Here is a 21,931-nt window from a genome sequence, read left to right on the forward strand (position 1 = left end):
AATAAACTAACATCCTCCATACAACAGCTGCCATTTAAGGTCTATAAGAAAAAGTTATATGATTGGTTAGTAACGAATCTATTTTACTCGATTCAAGAGTTTAGTGAATGTCAAGACATTGTGTCCTAATTTCAAGTGGCACTTTATTTCAAATATTATTAGGTTGTTCATTATACAATTAACCAATAACTGATTGTGTGTATGCAATGATTATTTTTTATATATATATCTGTATCTATATGTATATCTCATTCGGACGTTGTCTATTGCTTGTAAAGCTCAATGACAATAAAATATTCTATTCTATTCTATTCTATTCTACATCCACCGATTTGCACTCTTTCCATTCTGCCGAATGAACGATTTTATTTGATTCTTGCCATTTTTGAAATGATTTTCTCCTCAGAACGAAGTAATGAGATGGTTTTCCGTGTTATAATGGGAAAGCCGAGGTAGGAACGTACTGTTATCTCTCCAATAAACTTGAAATATTTAAAAGAAATTCCAAGAAAAAAAAATCGTTTTTGTTTAAAAATACTTTTTTTTTTTTTTTAGCTCTTTAGAAATGCTGTTATTTTATGGTATTAGCATTGTACATAATATATAGGTAATATAAATATATTAAGAACTGTATTGTGTAATAATTGTGATTTTTTTCAGTGTGCCTCGCCCTGTGCAGCTATCCAAAATACGAGATAGAGATGGAGAGGAGAAAAAATGGAGGAATAGAAAAATGTCCAGTAAGTTTTTTCCGTGCAGTTTTGTTTTTAAAAATCCTAACCATCTACCTCACCATAAAGAGCCTTGTACTCTTATTGATAAATGGAACAAAAGAAGTAAATGTGATATTCCTTTGGTTAAGATAATTTGTTTCATACCAAAATAGTAGTGTTTTGGGGGTATATTTAGATGAAGGGGGTCAGAACTAGTTGAAAAACTAAAAGATTTACAAGAGAAATGAGTTGAAGTAAGAGAAACATAATTGATTTGGGCGCCCGCCTGGTTTTCCACAAAAAGCTCGATAACAGCTACGAAAATTTAAAAATCTCAAAATTTTTAAGGATCGCTTTAAAAGGATACAATACAGTAGGGTAGGATAGACTAGAGATAAGTAGGGTAGAGTCGGGTTAGCTGAAGTTAGCGAAGTTTGGACCCATTTTGTTAAAATTAATAGAGTGGAATTTTTCGTCTCTGCGTAAGGATACCAAATGGAGCGTCTCTGTACGCCTGCAGCCATATTCACAACACCAATGCTCGTTACCTTCCCACAATCCAACCTTGCGCGAAGTAGTTTCCTCAGCTTGCCAAATAGTTCCACGTTTATAACCGCTTATATGAAAATAAGAAACACAACTTTCGCTCTCCTTACATATTATCAAACACCAAACGACCAAATTATCCATTTCTTCCCCAGTAAATTTTCAAAATTTTGCTAGAAATGGGCGACCAACTTTGGAACTTAACTCTTGATCAGTGTCTCATTTATGAATGGAGTAGAAGTACTTGTTGCAGAAATGAGGAATGCGAATTGCCAGATTTACTTACCGAAAGCACACATAAGAAAATATGAATACAGTGATACAAGTAGTTAGCCCTAACCTAACCTAACCTAATGTTAACAGAAATTAGCGAAATTGTAACTTTTTTTTTTTTTTCGAAAAAAGAAAGGTTGACCCCTTCAACTAAACATTTTTCTTTGTACAGTTATAACAATACAGTGCCATATTTAATGCGAGAACATTTTCGCTTGTCACGCTAATTCCTGCAATGTTATGCAAACCTCCAAACATTTAAGAGTTTAGATGTTGCATAAACATTTAGGCGAAATATGTATTTAGATATCCTTAATAGACGAGTCGAGGGGGAGGGGGCAACAGTATTTTAAAAAAATACAGGTGTGTGAGACCAGATTTTTTTAAAACAAAATATACCGGAATTTTTTAAAGCTTAACTTACGTTTATACTGGCACACTAAAAACGAAAAATGCAGGGTGGCTCAAAAGTAGGTATACAGTCCCGTACCGATAAACTCATTGCTTTTTACATAATTTCTTATTGTTATCCATCAGGAAGATTTAGTTTCTTTATTATTTGTTCCTAACGTGTTTATATTTTAAGCCCGGACCAACCGAAGCAAATAAACTTATCAGCTAGAATGTTATACTTGATTAATGCAGGGGTGTATACCTACTTTTGGGTCACTCTATATCAATACTTCTCTGTGTAAGGCCGTGTCTAATGTTTTCACCTGAAATCATTTCTCCGGTACGATAACATGGTGAATGACTTTCCGAAATAGTGTGAAAACTATTTGTTCTAGGCAGTTCGAAAGTTCTCCAAATGTTATCCTACCTCAATACTACATGTCCACTTTTTGTAAATTTTTAAAACTAGCGTTCATACTTCATTAATATTATCTTTGATAAAGAAATATGACAGCACAGGTGAAAACAAATATACACACATACAGAATTGCTAGGGGCACGACTTTCTCGCAATGCGCGATAAAACGAAATGCGTCTGAATTAAGTAATTTTCAGCTTCTCGATGTTTTATTATATTCTGTATGTATATTGGGTTCGATTCCCGGCGGGAGCTCATGTGGTTCGGATTCCACGTTAATCAGTAGGTCCACGTCTCATATAGCCTCGCTGCTGAACGGGACGTAAAAAACTCAAAATCAATCAATCAATCTGTATGTATATTCATTTATTTCCTTTGCGCGATAAAACGCGAAATTGGCAGTTTTGTACGAAATTTCTAACAGTACGCGAAATAACGCGATTTTTAAAAGTATGGTTTCATTAATTTAAAAACGCCAGTTTTTTTGCTGACGAAACGGTAGAGCGTGGCATGAACGGTGCATTTTGGGTGATTTGGACACGGTTATAGAGAACATGTTAGGCATTAAAGATATACCACATTGACTTGATCCCTAGTCTTCCGTTGCAAGCGCTGCTATCGGCTGAAGGAAATCCACTTGCTTTCTCTCGCTTAGCAACAGCTGAACCCTTATTGGCTCAACGCGTGGGTGTGTGAGGGTGTGAGCTTTAGTTCGCATTTTTGCCACGGCTCAAGACATTTTGGCAGCACAATAGCAATCTCCATCGCAGCTGGATGGGGGAGGAGCCGTTTTAATTAGCTAGCCAATGGCATCACTGCAGACACCGTCTGTCTTCTGGTAGAACGTTTTGAAAGAACTTAATAATTTTGTCTGCAAAGTGAAAACTGCATTTTTTAACGCAAAGAAACTCAAAAGCAAGTACAAGAGTTTTCTTAAAGAAAACTATCCTGATCTTAAACCCAAGTTGTTTCCGGAGCCTGTTCTGACTAGGTGGAATAGTTGGTTCCACGCTGTGCAGTATTTAGACAAATACTTAGAACCATTAGATCAGTTTCTATATGTGAAATTTAAAATGTCAAGTGCAATGTTCAATGTATTTTGTTTTTAGGTAATTAATGGTTTATTTCTGTAGTGATCAATGAATAAAAATGTCAGGGAATATCTTTTCCACAAGAAATACAAAATGCGAAACTTTATTTGGAATATGCGACAAAACGCGAAATATGAAAAACGAAACACGAAATTTTCCAATTCTTAGTGACAAAAACTCTTGTCTCTAAGCGGGGAGGAGTGCGGTGGCTTAGTGGTAGAGCGTTCACCTCCGGTGCTTTGGGTCCCTGGTTCGATCCCAGGTCGCGCCGTGTGGACTTGTGGTAGACATACACCGTGCTAGCGGGTTTTCTCGGGGTTCTACCGTTTCCTCCCACTTTCTTCATTCCACGATTTCATTCATTTCTCATCATCACCGTCTCCTTTAGCCTAACCGGCATAAACATGGGACGTAAAACTTAAAGATTTCATTTTCTTTCGTGTCCCTAAGTATTGCCAGATGTGCGGCCATTAGGGGAGGGTGGGTTTGTAGGTACAAGTAATTTTAATATGAAAGCTATTATTCTTGACTGATCATCAAAAGGTAGGCGGGGGAGGATATCAAGTTATGGAACAAGATATCATGAATCTAATAATGTCAAGAATGCTGCGGTAGCCCCTTAGCACCCGCCGTAAGAAATGTGGGAGATACGGCTTTGGGAAAGGAAGGGGTGGGAGAGGCAAGACTGGTTGCTATTTGAAGTGCCAACGCTAGAAAAATTATCTGGGGGTGTCAAAGGGAGAACAAGACTGATCTTCAAGGGTTGAGTTGACGTGGGCAAATTTAGAAACAGTTCATTCAACCCGATTTCTGTTTTTAATCGTAGCTCACTATTTCTCAGAACCTACATCTGTTTTTGATTTACCGCTAAACATGGTATCTGTTTTTTTTTTAATACTATTATTTTAATTTCACTGAAAACTCATGAAACGAGCAAGGAGTTTAAAGTGACCAATTTGTGATATAGCGACAGTATTACCAGTTCAGGGGAAAATTTCTTTTGAAGCGAAATTTACGGCTTAAATGTACCATCTTGCACAGAAATCTGTGTAAAAGCAATTTTTTTTTCCAATATGATTTACTTGTAACATTTGCTACTTTGGCCATACTCATTGTTATGTGTAATTCTTTGGATTAAAAACCACAACCCACAATAATTAGAAACATTTGCATAAATACTCATTGTTAGCAATATATATATATATCAGTTAGTATTCTTAACTCCGAGCATTAAAAAAAAAAAAAAAAAACTCTGTTTCTGCGACACAAATATCAACTGAATAATTGAATAATAAATTATGTATTATTGAAGACATACCGCCTGTTTATTTCAAGAACGACATAACTCAAAATTCCTAACTTTTCAGGAGAGGTGTTTAAAGTTTCAAAATGCAATGAAAACAAATGGGCGCAAGAACGACACAAAGTGCTCTCTAGAGCCCAGTTTTGGAAGCACATCTGTGAAATTCTTTTACCAGAAACACATCAAGATTTGCCTCCATTTTCTGCCCGTAAGTCAATAAGGGCAATTTTTGAGTTATGTCGTTCTTGAAATAAACAGGCGAATAGACTTTCTAAAATTAAACAAAAGGACAGTGGAGTACCAAGAGTTATTTGCATATGTAAACAAAATTATTTGAATAATTGTTAATATAATTATAGGGTGTATAATTACGGTTCACACTGACGTTGAAAGTCAGGGAAATTAAAGTGAATCAGGGAGAATCAAGGTAATGATTCAAAATGCACTGAAAGTAATGAAAATTACTATATTTCACAGAAGAGTTAGGATTTTTTTTAAGCTGCGTACAGAAGAAAGATATAAAGAACACCTCAAAGAATCAAGACAGATTCAAAAAGAATATTTAAAAAGAAAGGATGAAAAAAGAAAATTAGAAATAAAGAACTTTAGAAAGGACAGAAAGGTGTTAAAACTTCAAGCTTTGAAAGAAAATTATAAAATCAAATCAAATCAAAAATTCAAATACTACAGAAGAAAATAGATTAAGATTTTTGGTTGTAGACAGCCAAAGAGATAGGCCAAATTATAATATCTGACTTGTATGTATGTATTCAGAATGCCGAAATATTAAATATATCGTTAGTGTATAAATATTGTTTGGTACTGGTATTTTATTGTAGTTCAAATAGAGAAAGTTTGTCTTATAAGTATTTACAATAGGAAAATAAGCTTACTTAAAAAAAAAAAGAAAAAAAAAGAAAAAGAAAAGCGTTTGGTGGGTATGGAGGATGGCGGAGTCGATTAAAAAAATATTTTTTTTCTACACCTAACCATAAACGATAGTGTTCTCGGATCAGGGAAAATTCACTGACTTTGTGTTGGAAATTTAGGGAAAGTCAGGGAAGATTAATAGCAGAATTTAAGTGTGGACCTGACAATGAATAACTCAATATATAGAAACATCTAAAGTAAAATTATTTGCAAACCTACTACGGAAGAATTGTTATTTATTCATCTGATTCAACTTCAACGAATAGGATCCACATTGGTATACTTTGAAATATATTTAAATGAACTAGAGCTCTAGCAAACCTCCCTACATTTTGAAGCAGTAATAATTAATTAATAGGTAGTTTTCTAAAGTAGGTACTCCTCTGTACGCCCCATTACTGTCCTTATTGAAGGTCATAAATTATTTATTGCTGTTTTAAATAGCAGATAAGTATTTTTTTTTAATCGTAAATTCTGTATGATTATAACAATAAAAACCGATTGAGCTAAGCTATATTATAGTAACACGTCGTTAATAAGATCGTTTGCGTCAATATTTGTGCAAATTATCTGATTATCTGTTATCTTGCCTTATATTTCTGTTTATTTATATCGACGACCTCATACATGAGATAATCTTTGTGGCACTCAATCAGTATTTCTGGGCTACCAATACGAAATAGAAAAGATTACACTGCTATTATTTGTTTGAATGTTGTCATAAGTAGTTGGATAGTGGTTTTTTTTTTTTTTTTTGCATTAACAGGAAGTAAGTGAAACAAACTTGTAACCACTTAACACAAGTAGAAAAATAATCCTTTCAATTGTTTTGTTATCTTGTAAAAATAATGTCTTCATTATTATTTTTTTTCAGAGTAATCAATTGACACAACAATTGCAAGAGAACGAAGTGCTTTTAGTTAATTTAAGATATGGTACACTTTGTTTTTGCTGTTCTGCTTGTTACGAGTCAGAATACTATTAAGAGTCATGCTAGTAAAAGCACGGTGCTAAACTAATTTCCATTGATAATAAATAGTCAATGTACACTCACGTCCAAAATGATTGTCGCATATCTATAACTGTCTTCTTATAAGAATATAATTTGATAATGATTTTGCAGGGTACTTTTAATACTGATACTGTGTGTATAATCGGGAAATATATATTTGTGGTAAAACTCATATTATTATAGATTAATAGATCAAAATTATAAATACGAAAATTAGAATGAGTAAAACAAAATGTTGCAAAATGTACAAGGAAGTTTTATTTTCGTTTTATTGTTCTTATTTACTGCTCTTTTGACATGAAATTTGCCACATACATGTCTTCGCCGATTATACACACACTAACATTGTAAGAAATATCGGGCGAATTTATTATCAAATTATATTTCTACAACAACATAATTATAGACATGCGACAATAATTTTGGACATGAGTGTACATGCTGCATAAAATGTTAGTTTCGTGAAATTGATATTGAGACTGAAAAATAATTGATATTGGTAGCCTGTATGTTGTTCATAATATTGTAGCGATTAAACTGTATTAAAGTGTACGATTGTAGCGATTAAAATTAGAAAAAAAATATTTTATTCTAATTTAATTTATTTACTAACGAAGGCTGTGAAACGATTGTAATCGAAAAATGAAATGAAATTAAATCTTTGAGTTTACGTCCCATGCTTATGCCGGTGAGGCTAAAGGAGACGGCGATGATGAGTAATGAATGAAATGATGGAATGAAGAAAGTGGGAGGAAACGGGAGAACCCCGAGGAAACCAACGCACAGGGTGTTTGTCCACCACAAAGTTCACTTGGTGGGGCTGGGATCGAACCCGGGACCCCAAGCACCAGAGGTGAACGCTCTACCACTGAGCCACCGCGGCCACTACGGTTGTAATCGAGTTCTTGATATACCTTAGGGGGTCCGTGAGGGTAAGCAGAAAGGTAACAAATAGAATCGAAGTTAATAAACAGGTTGGGCTAGGTAATACCATTTAAATCACTTTCTTTGATGTCCCCCCAAAATTTTACATGCCAGAGACGCCAGTGAAAGCACCTGCATCTGTGTCATAGAATTTGAAAATTTGGATTAGTGCACACCTATATTTAAAAATCCGTCGTCATAAATTGTAAAGTGTATTTTTGTACACTCTATTGCAAAGTTTGAAATGTATCAAAATAAACCTAAAATAGATCAATGTATAAATAAATATTGAATTAAGTCAAAACACTGTATAAAGAGAAAATACCCAGTGGAAACCCCTAAATTTATTTCTTTTAGAGTAGTAAATGTTAGTCAAGAGTGCGTAATCATATGCGAAAATAAAGATGTACAAAATATTATAATGATTATAGTGCAAGTTGTAGAAATTGTAACTGTTAATGAATTTGTATGAATTTGAATTTTCAGGCCTTTTAGTATGTTAATAATAAACTAAACTAAATTCCTTGTAATAGGGAGAATTCAAACTTTCAATTTTGTCAATATCAGATGGTGCAGGACGTCCTTTGCAGACTACTATAGTAGGTAGTCTTGGCCCCTCCCGAAATAAAATCCTGGTTGTGCCATTGGCCACAGTGTTAAAATAAATTAATCCGGAGAATCAAAGTTCCATGTAAGTGATGAGACCATAAATGTAAATAAAATTAAACGATATTTTGAAAGACTCAAACACAGATATTAATACTCAAATGTAAATATGATTACAGCTGTTGTCCTATTTTGACATAATTAAACTGAAACAATATAGTTTTTAAGTTACAATTAAATCGACAAAATGCCTGCACGCTAGTGACATCTGTTAGCGTAATTTTGATTATTGGAAATTGGGGTGAGGTATTAAGGTGTTTGCCTTTTATAAATAGGGTTATTATTATTATTATTATTATTATTATTATTATTATTATTATTATTATTATTATTATTATTATTATTATTATTATTATTATTATTATTATTATTATTTGAATATGTAAATAAATTGCTTTTAATGTTCTTTTGTAGAGTGTGTCCCAAAATATGAAGTATTTTTGGGTGGATCATGCAATCCGACAACGTGGAGGCAGGACATTGCAATTCCTAGGCTCAAAAGTTATGGAATCACATATTATAATCCGGTAAGTAAATATTTAATGATCATATATCATTAAAAAAAAAAAAACGAAAATACAACAATAACAGTATAAAGTAGTGTGAATTTTGTTAACTCTGAAGTCCGTGCTTAACTTGTCTATACCTAAGTTTTCTCTAAATCACCAGTGACCTTCCTTTACACATAATGTAAGGAACATCCACAGCATATAACTGAAACTAGAGTTTGGTGTTTAACACATTGACTGCCGTATGAGCCACATGTGGCTCACACTAAAATAGACAGTGTGGCCGAGTGAGACATATATGGCTTATGGGCTTCTTTCAGTGAAGCCCCGTGAGCCACCGGTTGCTCACTTTCCATTGAAGGTATTTGGACAGGTCTATTGGTGTATTGCTTGGTCCTTAGTTTTTTCGGAATTGCTCATCTGGCTTTACTAAAAGCAGCTGAGAAATTAAACTTGCCAAAGCGCACACAAGTAACTGTTTGTGCAGACCACGTAGTAAGTGCCGAGAGACCTAAATATTCTGTGTTACTATTTTTTTTTTATCAGATCTGCAATGTGGTACCGGTATATAAAAATGGCTCACGCTGCCTCAGACGAACATATTTACCTCCAGATCGAGTGAGCAATCGGTGGTACACATGAAGAAGCACTCAAATGATCACTTTCTTACTGATATAGAATAGAATTCCATCTGAAACATATTATTTTATGCATTTATTATAGGTAACAAACTTATTATTTGTAAGGAATTGGCACCTTTTTGGCGCCAGGGTACAAATTTGGTAAGAAAATTAGTAATTCAGAATATTTAGCTCTCTAGGTACTTGTTATTCGAATATTTCTGAGTGTCCTGGTGATGTGTATACTCCCACTGTACGTGATTGCCCGGGTTACTGGTCCAAAATTATCTTGGGAGTCGATGTGTTAAAACACCAGTCCCTGCTCGTTGTGTGGTATGTTAAGTTCATTGTATATTTTCTTTTGGACTGTTGTGGAATTTATTCAAACTACTTTATTTTCTGTGAATATTTGACAAAACATCACTATTCTGATTGGCAGATGTAATCAAAGTGAAAACTATGTTGTCAACATAGGCCCCGGTAACAATATTGAAAAAAAAAAAAGACATTATATTAAAACGAGCAGGGGAATTAATGAAAGGGCAAGCTAGTTGGAAGAGTTCTAGTTAAAAAAAAAGATGGAGCATAATATAAGAAATATCTTCAGGAGATTGCTAATAATGGTTTGGTTTGACACTGAACACTCAATGGTGATCTTTAAGTTAATTAAGTAGTGATATTGAACTTTATGTGAATCTACACAATTGTCGTGATATTTCACTTACACTTAATAATACACCGTGTTTCAAAAAAGAATGACGTGATTTTGAACGGTAATAATTACGGAACATGGGACGTGCCTGCAAGGAAATGAGTGTTTTTTGAATGGGTGTGGCCTATAGTGTCAGCTAATAGCCGTTAGATGTCAGCCAATGCGTCTTCTCAGTTTGCAGTCAGTCAGAAGTAAGTTGGTGTCCACTCAACAGAAGACGTTTTATGTGCTGCAGTTCGCAAAGATTTGAGTCAGTGATTTCAGTCCAGCGTGCTTTTCGTCAGCGTTTTGACATTAATCTACCAGCACCCAAAAACATTCGTAGTTGGTATCACCAATTTGAAGAGACTGGATAATTGTGCAAAGGTACGAGTGCCAGTCGGCCTCGCACTTCTGATGAAGTGATGGAAGCAATTCGGCAAACGTTTGAGCGGAGTCCACGAAAGTCTACTCGCCGCGCAAGTAGACAATAGCATAGCTAAAACTTGAAGATTTTATGAATATTTTGCAATTTATTTTTGTAGTATGTTTTTATCAATACATATGGACTTTTAAAATCAGGTCATTCTTCTTGAAACATCCTGTGTGTGTGTGTGTGTTTTTTTTTTAAATTTTTAAAAATACCATTCTATGTTAATGAAAGCTTTTTGTTTTTCTAGGTGATAAAATTCCATGAACTAATTAATAATAATGTTCCAAGTACTAATTTTAATGCATTTTTATAATGCTAATTTGTGTAGTGAAAAAGGTAAGTTAACCGATGTGTTCATTTTGTGATGTGGAAAAAAAAAAAAAATGATTATAGGTTAAGTTGTGGTCGAAGTCAAGAATTATGAAATTTTAAAATTCGCGTAAGAATAATAATTGGAAAATCGTTGAAATATTTCAGTTTAACGTCCCCACAATTATTTCCGTTAGGCTAAGGGAGACGGATGATTAAGGGAAGTGAATGTTGATTGACAAAATGGTGGAATGAGAATGTGGGAGAAAACGGGAGTACTCCGAGAAAACCCACGGGGCACGATGTTGTCCACAACAAACTTACTTGGGCGGGGATCGAACCATGGACCTCACACATCAAAGGCAAGCGCTCTGCCACTGAGCCAACGTGCTCCTGTACTAATTAGAAATGTTGTGCATTGTCACTTCATAAAGCAGACCTCCCCTACCCGTTATCCAAACCGTTTTGCATCTGAATTATGTGTACAACTCATGCATATATTAGCGTTTATAAGTTGCAAAATAGTGAAAGGAACAAATAATATTAATGCTTGTTTGCTTTTATCTTTTGCAGCAAGTCTCACATTGGGGTCCTGAGTTGATTGAACTGGAATACCAGGCGAAACAAAATGCTTCTGTGTTATTTTTCGTAATTGACAACGAAACTCGGAGCGTAGCATCGATTATTGAAGCAGCTCATTCGTCTGGGAAACAACGAAAACTCATTCTTGTTATTCATGGTTATCAGGGCCCAGGACAGAAAATCTGGGGAGAACCATTGTCTGCAGAGTAAGTATAGATAGATGTAGTAGTAAACGTTTTCTTCTTTAGTTGACTAGCAAATACGAGGTCTAGGCAATTTGATTTAATCGCCTTTGATTTAATTTAACTTACATAGAATTCGATTTAATCTCCTTCAAAGTACTGTCCTTCACTAGCAATACACTTATCCCAACGTTGAATGCATGCCTGGAATCTTTTCTGGAAGTTTTCTTAAAAGGGCGTTCAGCTTCTTTGTCTTGGCCCTCTCAGTGTCGAGAATGGTGTTCACACATTTTCGTTTAATCACAGTTTTAATTTTTTGGGAAGAGACAAGTCGCGTCATATTATATCTGGAATGTATGATGGATGTGGACAAACAGGAATATATATATATATTCAGCCAAAAACTCCTGTTCGTCATTTAAAAGTCGGGGAAGGAATTTCGCACTCACTCTTCTTATTTCCAAATTGGTGCTTAAAATGCTTTGTACGGACCCGTACGAGATGCTTAGTTCTTTGGAAAGCTCTGGAATTCCCCGGTTTGAACGAACATTCGAATAGTTTTTTTTTTTTTTTTTTTTTTTTTTTTGTGCCACTTTTTGCACATTTTCTCTTGTTTTTGGGGTTAAGGGACGCTTGTCTTCTACCGACTCATTTCCGCTTTTAAATCGCTCATACCACTTGTGAACAGTCCTCAGAGTAACAGCATTATCGCCATACACCAATTTCAACATTTCATGAGTTTCGTGGGCACTTTTTTCGCAAATTGAAACACAACTTAATGTTCATGCGTTGTTGATGCACGACGGACATGATTAACGCAACCTCACTCTGGACGTTGGCTAACAAGTCAAAACGTGTTCCAGTTTGACGATGCCTGTCTCAACTGATCAAGCTATTGTAGCGTCAGTAGTTGCTGCTAAAAACATTCATTCACCATAGTTTTTGATCACAACTTGTAAGTTATTTGAATTTGAAATTAAGGACATTTGTATGTGTGAGGGAAAAAAAAAAAATACATTCTCGAAACAAATATACAGTGAAACCACCAGTTTACTTACATTTCCTAGTTGTTGTCTAACTCTTCTCTTACAATGTCAAGTGAACCTGTGAAAGGCGGGACTTACTTAACCATCCAGGATCCTATTTTCTCTCTGTTCTCTTTAATTCATCTTTTTATTTATTTATTTATTTATTTAGATGTGTACCCTCGATAAAATAGCATAGTTGATTTACAAAATCACCTGGAAGATTACTGTAACAAGCTCCCCCACTCATTTTTTCCTCCCAATATGTAGGGCTAAAATTCTTGAGGGGCGCTTATAATTGTACGATACGTGGCCTGTGTTTAGTTAAAGGGTCCAGCCTTATTTTCGAAAAAATGGTAAAATTTCCCTTATTTCTGTTACTATTAGGTTAGTTTATATTAGTTTAGGTTAGGTTTGGTTTGGTTTGGTTTGGTTTGGTTTGATTAGGTTAGGGCCAGGGTTGGCTGGTTTAAACCAAGGTGGTTTAAACCAGCTGTTTTTTTCAAAAAAACCAACTGGTTTAAACCAAAAAACGAAAAATGTTCCTAAAAGTGTGTTTGTAAAATCTTGATGAACACACATTTGTGGGTTATCACGTTTCACTTCCATATATTATATTCAGACTAAATTCCCCACTCATTACTCAAAAAGATTATACTACAAAATCAACTTTTTTTTTTTATAAGTTTATGAATGTTTTGTGATTTTTTTATAGTTTGTTATTATTGTTATGTAATTGCAGTCAAAGAAAAATTCTAAATATTGTTTCGTTTCAATAATGTTTACGATTGATAAAATACATCGAAATGCCGTACTTTTGTGTGTGTGTGTGTGTGTAGGGGAGGGTATCATACAAATCCCACGAGAGGCATTTAGTGAAATCAGAAATATCTTTGGTATCTATTTATGTATAAATGGGTCAGAGCCAAAGTGGACTCAAATAATTCGTATCTTTATTCTTTATTCACTGATATGCAAATTAAGTCATTGTATTTCTTTAACTTGGACTAATAAAAGTCGTTGTTAACAAACTTGGACTAAATTAGTTCTTCTGTACTCTGCAGTATTTTGAGATTGTCCATATGTAATTCTTTACAATGGTTTCACTTCTGCAACTGTTTGTCTTTTTGTCCTTTTGAAATGACTCTTGATAATTATATTAACATGTATGTAAAGATCAGTACAACATATTTTTATCAGGAGTCCTTCGTGAGTGGGTCGGCAGACGTATCGCATTAGTGGTTTATTAGTCCTGGTTCCGAGTTCAAATGGAGGACAATTTCTCTCGGATGTAAGTCGAGAAGCGGTTTGGATTCCGCTTTAAGCTTATGTGACCCTTTCCAGCATAACCCGGTTGTTGCATAATAACACCAGGGCGAAACAAACTTATTTCTGTCCATATATGATATGAATACATAGAGCAAATCATTTAAACCAAAAAGCCTGGTTTAAACCAAAAAAACCTGGTTTAAACCAAAAAAACCGGTTTTTTTGGTTTTTTTAATAAAAACCATGGTTTTTGCCAACCCTGGTTAGGGCTAACTACGTGCATTTTTGTATTCATATTCTCTCATATGCGCTTTCGTAAGTACATATAGTCTCTACAAGACTTCGCATTTCTCATTTCTATAACACGTAGTACGATTCCATTCTTAAATGACACAGAAATCAATCACAATTCCGTTACTTCAACTCATTTCTCCTGTAATTCTTCTGTTTCTACTTACTTGTGGACCCCTTTAACTAAACATAGCCCCAATACGTTTCTGGACAAATGGTAAAATTACCGAGAGACACCAATAGATTTTTTTTTTTTTTTTTTTTTTTTTAAATTGTTGTTTGTAATAATTTGTAAACGTAACAGTGATTTGAATATTTTGAGAATATAAAGTCCTATTATCAAGTGTTTAATTTTAAGTTCATAACACTGCACATAAATTCAAGCATAGCGTTTTTTAGAATTAGCACTTGTAACACCTATGTGATTATCTTCTTTAGGGAATATGAAGATTTAACAAATGGGCAGATGGTATTACAAGATCTCGTAGAAAGGCAAGGTATACCTGTTTTCAACAGTATACCAGTAGCTCTTAACTGCACCGCAAAGGTTAGTATTATTGTTTTTAATTGATTTTGTTTGTTTATTTTGCTCCTTTCCTGTATGTTTGTTTATATTTGAGGCGACCGTAGACATATACTTCTGTATTTAGATGAGTTTTACAATGCATTATTAACAACAGTGATGGGCTTCCTGTTTATCTAATGGAAGATCAGTTGGAATTTATTTTACTACAATTAAATAGCATTAACTAAAAATTAACTTGAAAAAGCAAGAAAAATAAACCTTTAACTTATTTACAAATAAATATTCAGAGAAAGTGCAGTAATTTTGTACCTAGGATTTTCCGAACACACACTGCCAACAAGTACTTTATTCTCAAACAATTAACACATTTATGTAATTATTTACTTATTTATGAAATCTTTCAGTTTTACGTCCCATATTTATGCCGGCTAAGCTAAGGGAAACGGTGATGATGAGAAATAAATGAAATGGTAGAATGAAGAAAATGGGAGGAAACGGAATAACCCCGAGAAAACCAACGCATACGGTGTTAGTCCACCACATAGTTCACTTGCCGCGAGCTGAGATCAAGCCAGAGACCTTATGCACTAGAGGGGAACGCTCTACCACTGAGCTACCGCAGCCCCTATTTTACTTATTTATTTATTGTAAGGGCTTATATGTGGTTTCATTGAAAAAAAAAAGAGTGTTAAAATTAGAATTGAACGTATTGTCATCGTAGGTCAAATAAACGAATATGATTCTAGCACTTTCTTAAAGAAGCAGACAGAAAATAAAATAAAGAGGCCCTAATATTGTCTATAAAATAATTTAGATAAAAGTCAAGTTTGAATCAATCTGTTTCATAAACTAACTTACAGGATTCACAAAATTTGTCAGAAAGATAACTAATGCCCAGCGTAAATCCATTTATGAACATAGGCACAGAAATCACTCGTGGAGTTATCACGTGACTCTGATTATAATTGTGTCTTCGTGTGTCACTCAGCTACTTACATTTTCTAAGACATATCTTTGCATTTTGCTTCTTTCCTCTCTTGTTTCATAAAGCATTTGTGCGAAATCTTATCTGCTCATTTTTTCCTTGTGAAATTGTGTGATTTTATGTATGTATAAACATTAAATCAAATTAAATCTCAAGGCCCTGCAAACGAACCTATTAGAATAATGTTTAGTATGCCTGAACGATGTAAAAATATTTAAAAAAAATATATAAATTATTGACATTACCTAGTTTTATATATATATCGCATAATTATGTATGTAATCGAACACAAGGATTTATTTACATTAGCTAATACGATTCACTCATACAATACTAGGCAGAATCGTAATATGTATATTATCCAACAGAATTATGCAAATTTTAGCAAAACTGTGTATATGAATTGTATACAATTATATAACAAATTACCAACAAAGTATAAGGACATTAACGAAAAACGGATATTCAGAAATACTCTGTTAGAATTATTGTTAGAAAAAAGCTATTACTCTGTGGAAACTTATCTTACTGATAACATATAGAGAATGTAAATCATATCTGACAACTGTAATGCTTAATTGGGGATTGTTCTCATTTGTAAGCTATGAACAGGCAAATAAATGTGAATATGAATATGAATATGAACTTTCAACTCAAAATTCATTTCATTTCAATTTGAGAAAAAAAAGTTAGGAATAATATATCTGTTAGTATTTTATAATGAAAATAAATGTTAATTTTCATGTTATTATAATATAAATTATCGTTGTAATGTGTGTGAATTTATTTACATAGTTCAGTGGTCACTAAACTTACGAAGCTTCAGAGCTACCGTTCCGTTTTTAAATCCTACTGTGAGCTACCAACCAAAACAACTACCAACTCTTTTTTTTTTTTTTTTTTTTAAATCTTACATTTGTTTATTGTCTATAAACTTACATTACTAGTAAATATGAAAAGAAGCTATCCAAGTTAGTAAATGTCTAATATACACACGAAAAACATAACGTGCACAACCCCACGCGTATACAATCAACCGTTAGTTGACAATGGCAGTTGCGCGGGAGAAACAAGCAGTTGTTGTCGTCATCGCCCCCTGTCGTTAGCGTCAGCTCAGTGGACGAATCACGGTTAGCCAACCTGAGCGTTTATGGCATCTACCGAAAATGTCCCCGCGAGTTACTAGTAGCTTGCGATCAACAGTTTGGCGATCACTGATACAGTTGAAGATAAAATGTGACAAATGAGCTATAGTTACTAGCCATATCAATATAACATAAAAATTGTGCCGTCCTTTCTGGAGATGGCGTTGCTTTCGTTGTTATTCACCAGATACTTTGTATAATTTTTTGTTATATTTCATACTTAATACTTAATGGTTGCAAATGAATGTCTAAAAGTACGTTAATAGTAAATGTAAACTTATTTTTCAGGTATTACGGGAGAATATAAATGTACAAGATTTAGGACTGAAAGACTATGCTCAGCCTGTGAAAATGGCTCATGTGCAGCTAGGAGATAAGTTAATGTAAGTTCTTTGGTATTCATTGTCTTTTAGGAAATTTTACAAGCGTATACTTAATGCGTAGAAAAATAAATTCTTGCTTCAATTTTTCTGTGTGATTCTTGGCGATAGCCTCTTTATATATCAAAGTTTTCATATAATGTATTTTGTAATGATCAAAAGGAAAGAAAAGTTTTATTCACCAATGTATTTTGTAACGATCAAAAGGAAAGGAAAGTTTTACTCATCAATACGTCTCTTCTACCTTTAACAGGATAACTTTTTTTTTTTTTTTTTTTTTTTTTTTAATCAAAAGATCCAGTGTATTTCAGGCAAAAATTTTGTTGTAGGCCTTATATCTGGAGAACTACATATAGTGTAGCCAAACTCAACTATCACTTAACTCAGTATAATGTGCTTATTCCGTAGAAAATACGAAAATTCGATTTAGGGGCCATTCAAAAATTTTGTCGCTCCTGATCAAAAAATGCATCAAAAGATCCAATATATTTCAATCAAAAATTTTCTTGTACGCCGTATGTCTGGAGAACTACATACAGTGTAGCCAAACCAAAACTATTACTTATCTCAGTATGATGTGCTTATTTCGTTTAAAAAAAAAAAAAACTCGATTTAGAGACCGTTCAAAACTTTTGTGGCCTCTGATCTAAAAACTAATTATTGGCTAAGATCGCAGTCTTTAGATGCATTTTTTTGGGGAAACATTCCTAAAATTCTTGTCAGTAACTTCTGTTACCTATTTTGGATCTATGTACTAGCGCCCTAGGCACCTTGTGAGCACTGTTACCTATTTTAGATTCGTCTATTAGCGCTCTTGACACATTGTGAGCAAGCGCCTTTTCCCGTCATTACTTTTCAACCCTTACAATAACAACAAGGGTATGCCAGTTTTGGAGAGGGCGATCTGCGCACATACCTACTTGATAAAGCTTACACCTATCACACACCTCATCTCAAACTGCCCGTACTCTGACTTTGCACAGAGTCAAAGCGCATCACCTTCCGTTTTTGCTGCTGATAAAGTTAATAAAAGTATAGGCAAATACGATTCAGAATAAGGGGAACGTGTCATAGTTGTATTTGTCGTATTTTTAGTTATTTCTTAACAGTTCTTTTAGGTTAAGAAAGTTCTCTCTATTTCTTTTTATCTCTTGGTACGTGACATTGTGTCCGTTTCTAACAGGGCATACACTGACCTTGAAAGTCAGGGAAATTTGCAGGGAGTCGGGGAAAGTTATAGAAATTCTCCAAAAGATGTCGAAACTCAGGAAAACGAGGACATTCATGAGTTTATTGCTTCTAGTATTGTACGAATGGATATCTTGTCTGAGTTGTAAATTTTGGTAATTACTTTTTATATAGAGGAGTAATTAATTAATACGAGGGCTAGTCAAGAAAGACTTGGACTGATTTTTTTTTCTAGGCAATTTATTATTACTCAGCAACAGGCACATGATCTTTTTCAAAGTAGTCCCCGCCCATTTGAATGCACTTTTTCATTCGAGTCTTCCAGTCCTCAAACACGTGTCGCAGGCCATTCTTTGAGAGGTCCTTCAAAACCGCCTCCGATGCCTTCAGAACCTCGGAATTATCGGAGAAGCGGCGTCCACGCAGTCCGGATTTTAGGGCAGGGAATAGAAAAAAGTCGCACGGTGCGAGATCTGGGCTATACGGTGGGTGTGGCACACAGTTGATATTGTGCTGATGTAGGAGGACAGCATGTGCCACGTGTGGTCTCGCGTTGTCATGGTGGAGTCTCCAGCCGCCATTGCGAAGGTTTGGTCGTTTCTTCGCAATGTGCTGCCGTAAGGTCTGAATGACTGACACGTAATATGTTGCAGTTACAGTAGTGCCGGAGGGAACAGCATGCTGATACACCATACCAAGATGATCAAAGAATGAGATCACCATCACCTTGCCTGCCGACTTCACAATCTTTGCCTTTTTTGGTGTGGGCGAACCTGGTGTCTTCCACTGCGTACTGGCTTTCTTGCCCTCAGGATCGAAATGATGAAGCCATGACTCATCGCCGGTGACAATTGATTCCATATAGGCGTCTCCACCATCCTCAAACCTTTGCAACAGCTCCCTGCAAGTCTCCACTCGAACGGCCTTCTGCTCTGGTGTCAGGAGTCGCGGAATCCATCGAGCACACACTCGGCTCATGTGGAGGTGGTCATGCAAAATTGTGAAGGCACTGCCATGAGATATGCGTAGTGCGGCTGCCAGATCGTCGATACTGATGCTGCGATCTTCTCTAACAATGACTGCTGCCGTGTTAATGTTCACCTCAGTAACAGCTGACGCTGATACACCTGGTCCACCAGCTTTCGTGATTGTCATTCGGCCCTCTTTAAACTCTTTGAACCACCAGAACACGGTACTTCGTGGCAGAGCGTCATCTTTGTAGGCTGCTCTCAACATTCCTAGAGTTTCTGTTGCACTTTTCCCCAGGCGATAGCAGAACCGTATAGCTGCAAATTGTTCATCTCGTAATGACTCCATTTCTTCTACAGGCGACTTCTAGAGGCGGTGCAGAACATCACCTGCAATAAAAAGTCGTGGTTACCAAACATGCAATGATTCCTTAACAACATTTTATATATATGCACAGCAAGACCCACCCTACTTGTATGCCAAACTATGAAGCTCCAGCGTTAACAGAACTGCCGGGAAAAAAATCAGTCCAAGTCTTTCTTGACTTGCCTACGTAATATAGAGGAGGAGTTATTAATCTACAAATAAATTTTCGTTAAGTTACAGTGAATAACATAAAAATTTTATGCTTTATAGCCTTTTTTCGATTATTCCTCGTATCATTGCCTTTGTCAGTTAATATTATCAATGTGTTTAATGTTTTCTTCCATCATGGTTCGTTACTAGAAGTGTTTATGTCTAGAAGTAATAATTACGCTCATTGTTCTCAATTGTGTGTTATTATTATTATTATTATTATCAATTAAAATAAAATCAATTTCATTATATATTAATCCAAATATGTAACCCTTGCTCAGTGTAGAGATAGAATGACCTTGTGAACAGCCTCTCCTAAAGAAAATTCTTGATGAGATCACTGCGTAAATTATGTAAACATTAGCATAATCGTTAGTTCGTTATAATATCTGACATTAAGTGACTAAATGTAGAAGTGTAGTTTAACATAAGAATATTGACTAAACTATTTAAATTTTATTTCACAGAAAACTGAGGGAAGCTTTCGATGCGCTTGATACCAATAATGCAGGGGAAATCAGTTTAACGGATGTGAGTATCAGATGCTTTGATTCATTGATACGTTTTCAAGTCTTGAAAGCTCTTTAGTAACGTAAACATCTCGTGCAACAATAATATGTGAGTGAATTATAACGTTACTTTAAGGTAACTTACTAACAAATCCAGTTTTTATTATTTATACATATTTCTTTTTTTGTGTGTGTGTATTGTAGTTGCAAAACGATAATCATGCCTGTTGTTCTGTATGGTTGCGAAACATGGTCGCTTACTCTGAGGGAAGAACATAGACTGAAAGTATTTGAGAACAAGATCCTTAGACGAATATTCGGACCCAAGAGGAACGGGAATGGGGAATGGCGGAAACTTCATAACGAGGAACTACATAATGTATACGGTTTACCCAACATTGTTAGGGTCGTCAAGTCTAGGAGGCTTAGGTGGGCAGGTCATGTAGCTAGAATGGAAGAAAGTAGAAACGCTTTGAAAGTCTTGACTGGAAGACCAATCGGAAAACGACCATTAGGAAGACCTAGGCACAGATGGGAGGACCTCCGGGTTCCATAGGCCATAGAGTTAGTTAGTTAGTTAGTATTGTAGTTGCAAATAATGAGGGAAAGAATTATAAAACAAAAGTAAGGTAAAATTCAGGATAGGTCACATACGAAGGAGAGAGCTTATCTACAAACATTTATTTAAAGACAGTAATTATACATTTTTTTAATACTAATGTTCATAGGAGAGAAATGTAACGGTTTGTTAACAGCAACTATGAGTTTTCTGGAATAATTTCCATCATTTATTCTCTGGTGTTTTTCACTAGGTTAACTGACTCGTGTGAAGATCGAATCATATTATGAAAACGTTTGATATTTTAAGTGCAAGGGTTTAAAAATTGAAATAGAACCAGGGTGCCCAAAATAAGGTTTTTAGGGAGAAAACATCGTCTTAGATCTTAGTTAAGGCATCTTTCTCGTTAATTAACATATATACAGGATGTTTACAAAAATGTCTCACAATATTTTGGCAACAGATTCGTCACATCAAAATGAGAGAAAAGTTCATATTAACGTGTGATCAGAAGTGGATAATTTCGGAGTTTTAGGGTGCCGAAAACGCGAAACAAATTAACTTTTTAGAAGTTCATAGCTCCACTACTATGTGGGACCTATCGTAGCCGGGTCAAGACATCACTGAGGAACTGGTATGTGAACTATCCACCTATCCATGTTTAAAAATGCTCCAGTACTTGCACACCAATTTTTAGAGAGGTAGGTGGAGAGTGATCAAGTACTCCCAAACAGCCTCTCCAAAAAGGATTGAGCAAGTGCCGGAAGCTCTGGAAGATGGACATTTGGATAGTTCACATAATAGTTTCTCAGTGATGTCTTGACCCCACTACGATCGGTCCTATAGCAGTGAAACTATGGACTTTTACAGTTCATTTTCTCACGTTTTCTGCATCCTATAACCAGGGGCGGATC

At 35.0% G+C, this 21,931-nt stretch overlaps 1 protein-coding gene across 10 annotated transcripts in view; it reads left to right on the plus strand.

Moving 5' to 3' along the window:
• The window catches only part of raw (NDT-like domain-containing protein raw), a 482,020-nt gene that overhangs the window by 430,424 nt on the left and 29,665 nt on the right, over nucleotides 1-21,931 (plus strand). For all 10 annotated transcript variants that reach the window (XM_081764465.1, XM_081764468.1, XM_081764463.1 and 7 more), the window contains 6 exons: nucleotides 661-740; nucleotides 8,684-8,796; nucleotides 11,405-11,619; nucleotides 14,619-14,727; nucleotides 17,125-17,219; nucleotides 20,417-20,480. In XM_081764465.1, the coding sequence (XP_081620591.1) occupies nucleotides 661-740; nucleotides 8,684-8,796; nucleotides 11,405-11,619; nucleotides 14,619-14,727; nucleotides 17,125-17,219; nucleotides 20,417-20,480 (676 nt within the window). The remainder of the gene's footprint in view (nucleotides 1-660; nucleotides 741-8,683; nucleotides 8,797-11,404; nucleotides 11,620-14,618; nucleotides 14,728-17,124; nucleotides 17,220-20,416; nucleotides 20,481-21,931) is intronic.

Source organism: Thermobia domestica, chromosome 7 (genome assembly GCF_964235325.1).
Source record: "Thermobia domestica chromosome 7, izTheDome1.hap1.1, whole genome shotgun sequence".
NCBI lineage: Eukaryota > Metazoa > Arthropoda > Insecta > Zygentoma > Lepismatidae > Thermobia > Thermobia domestica.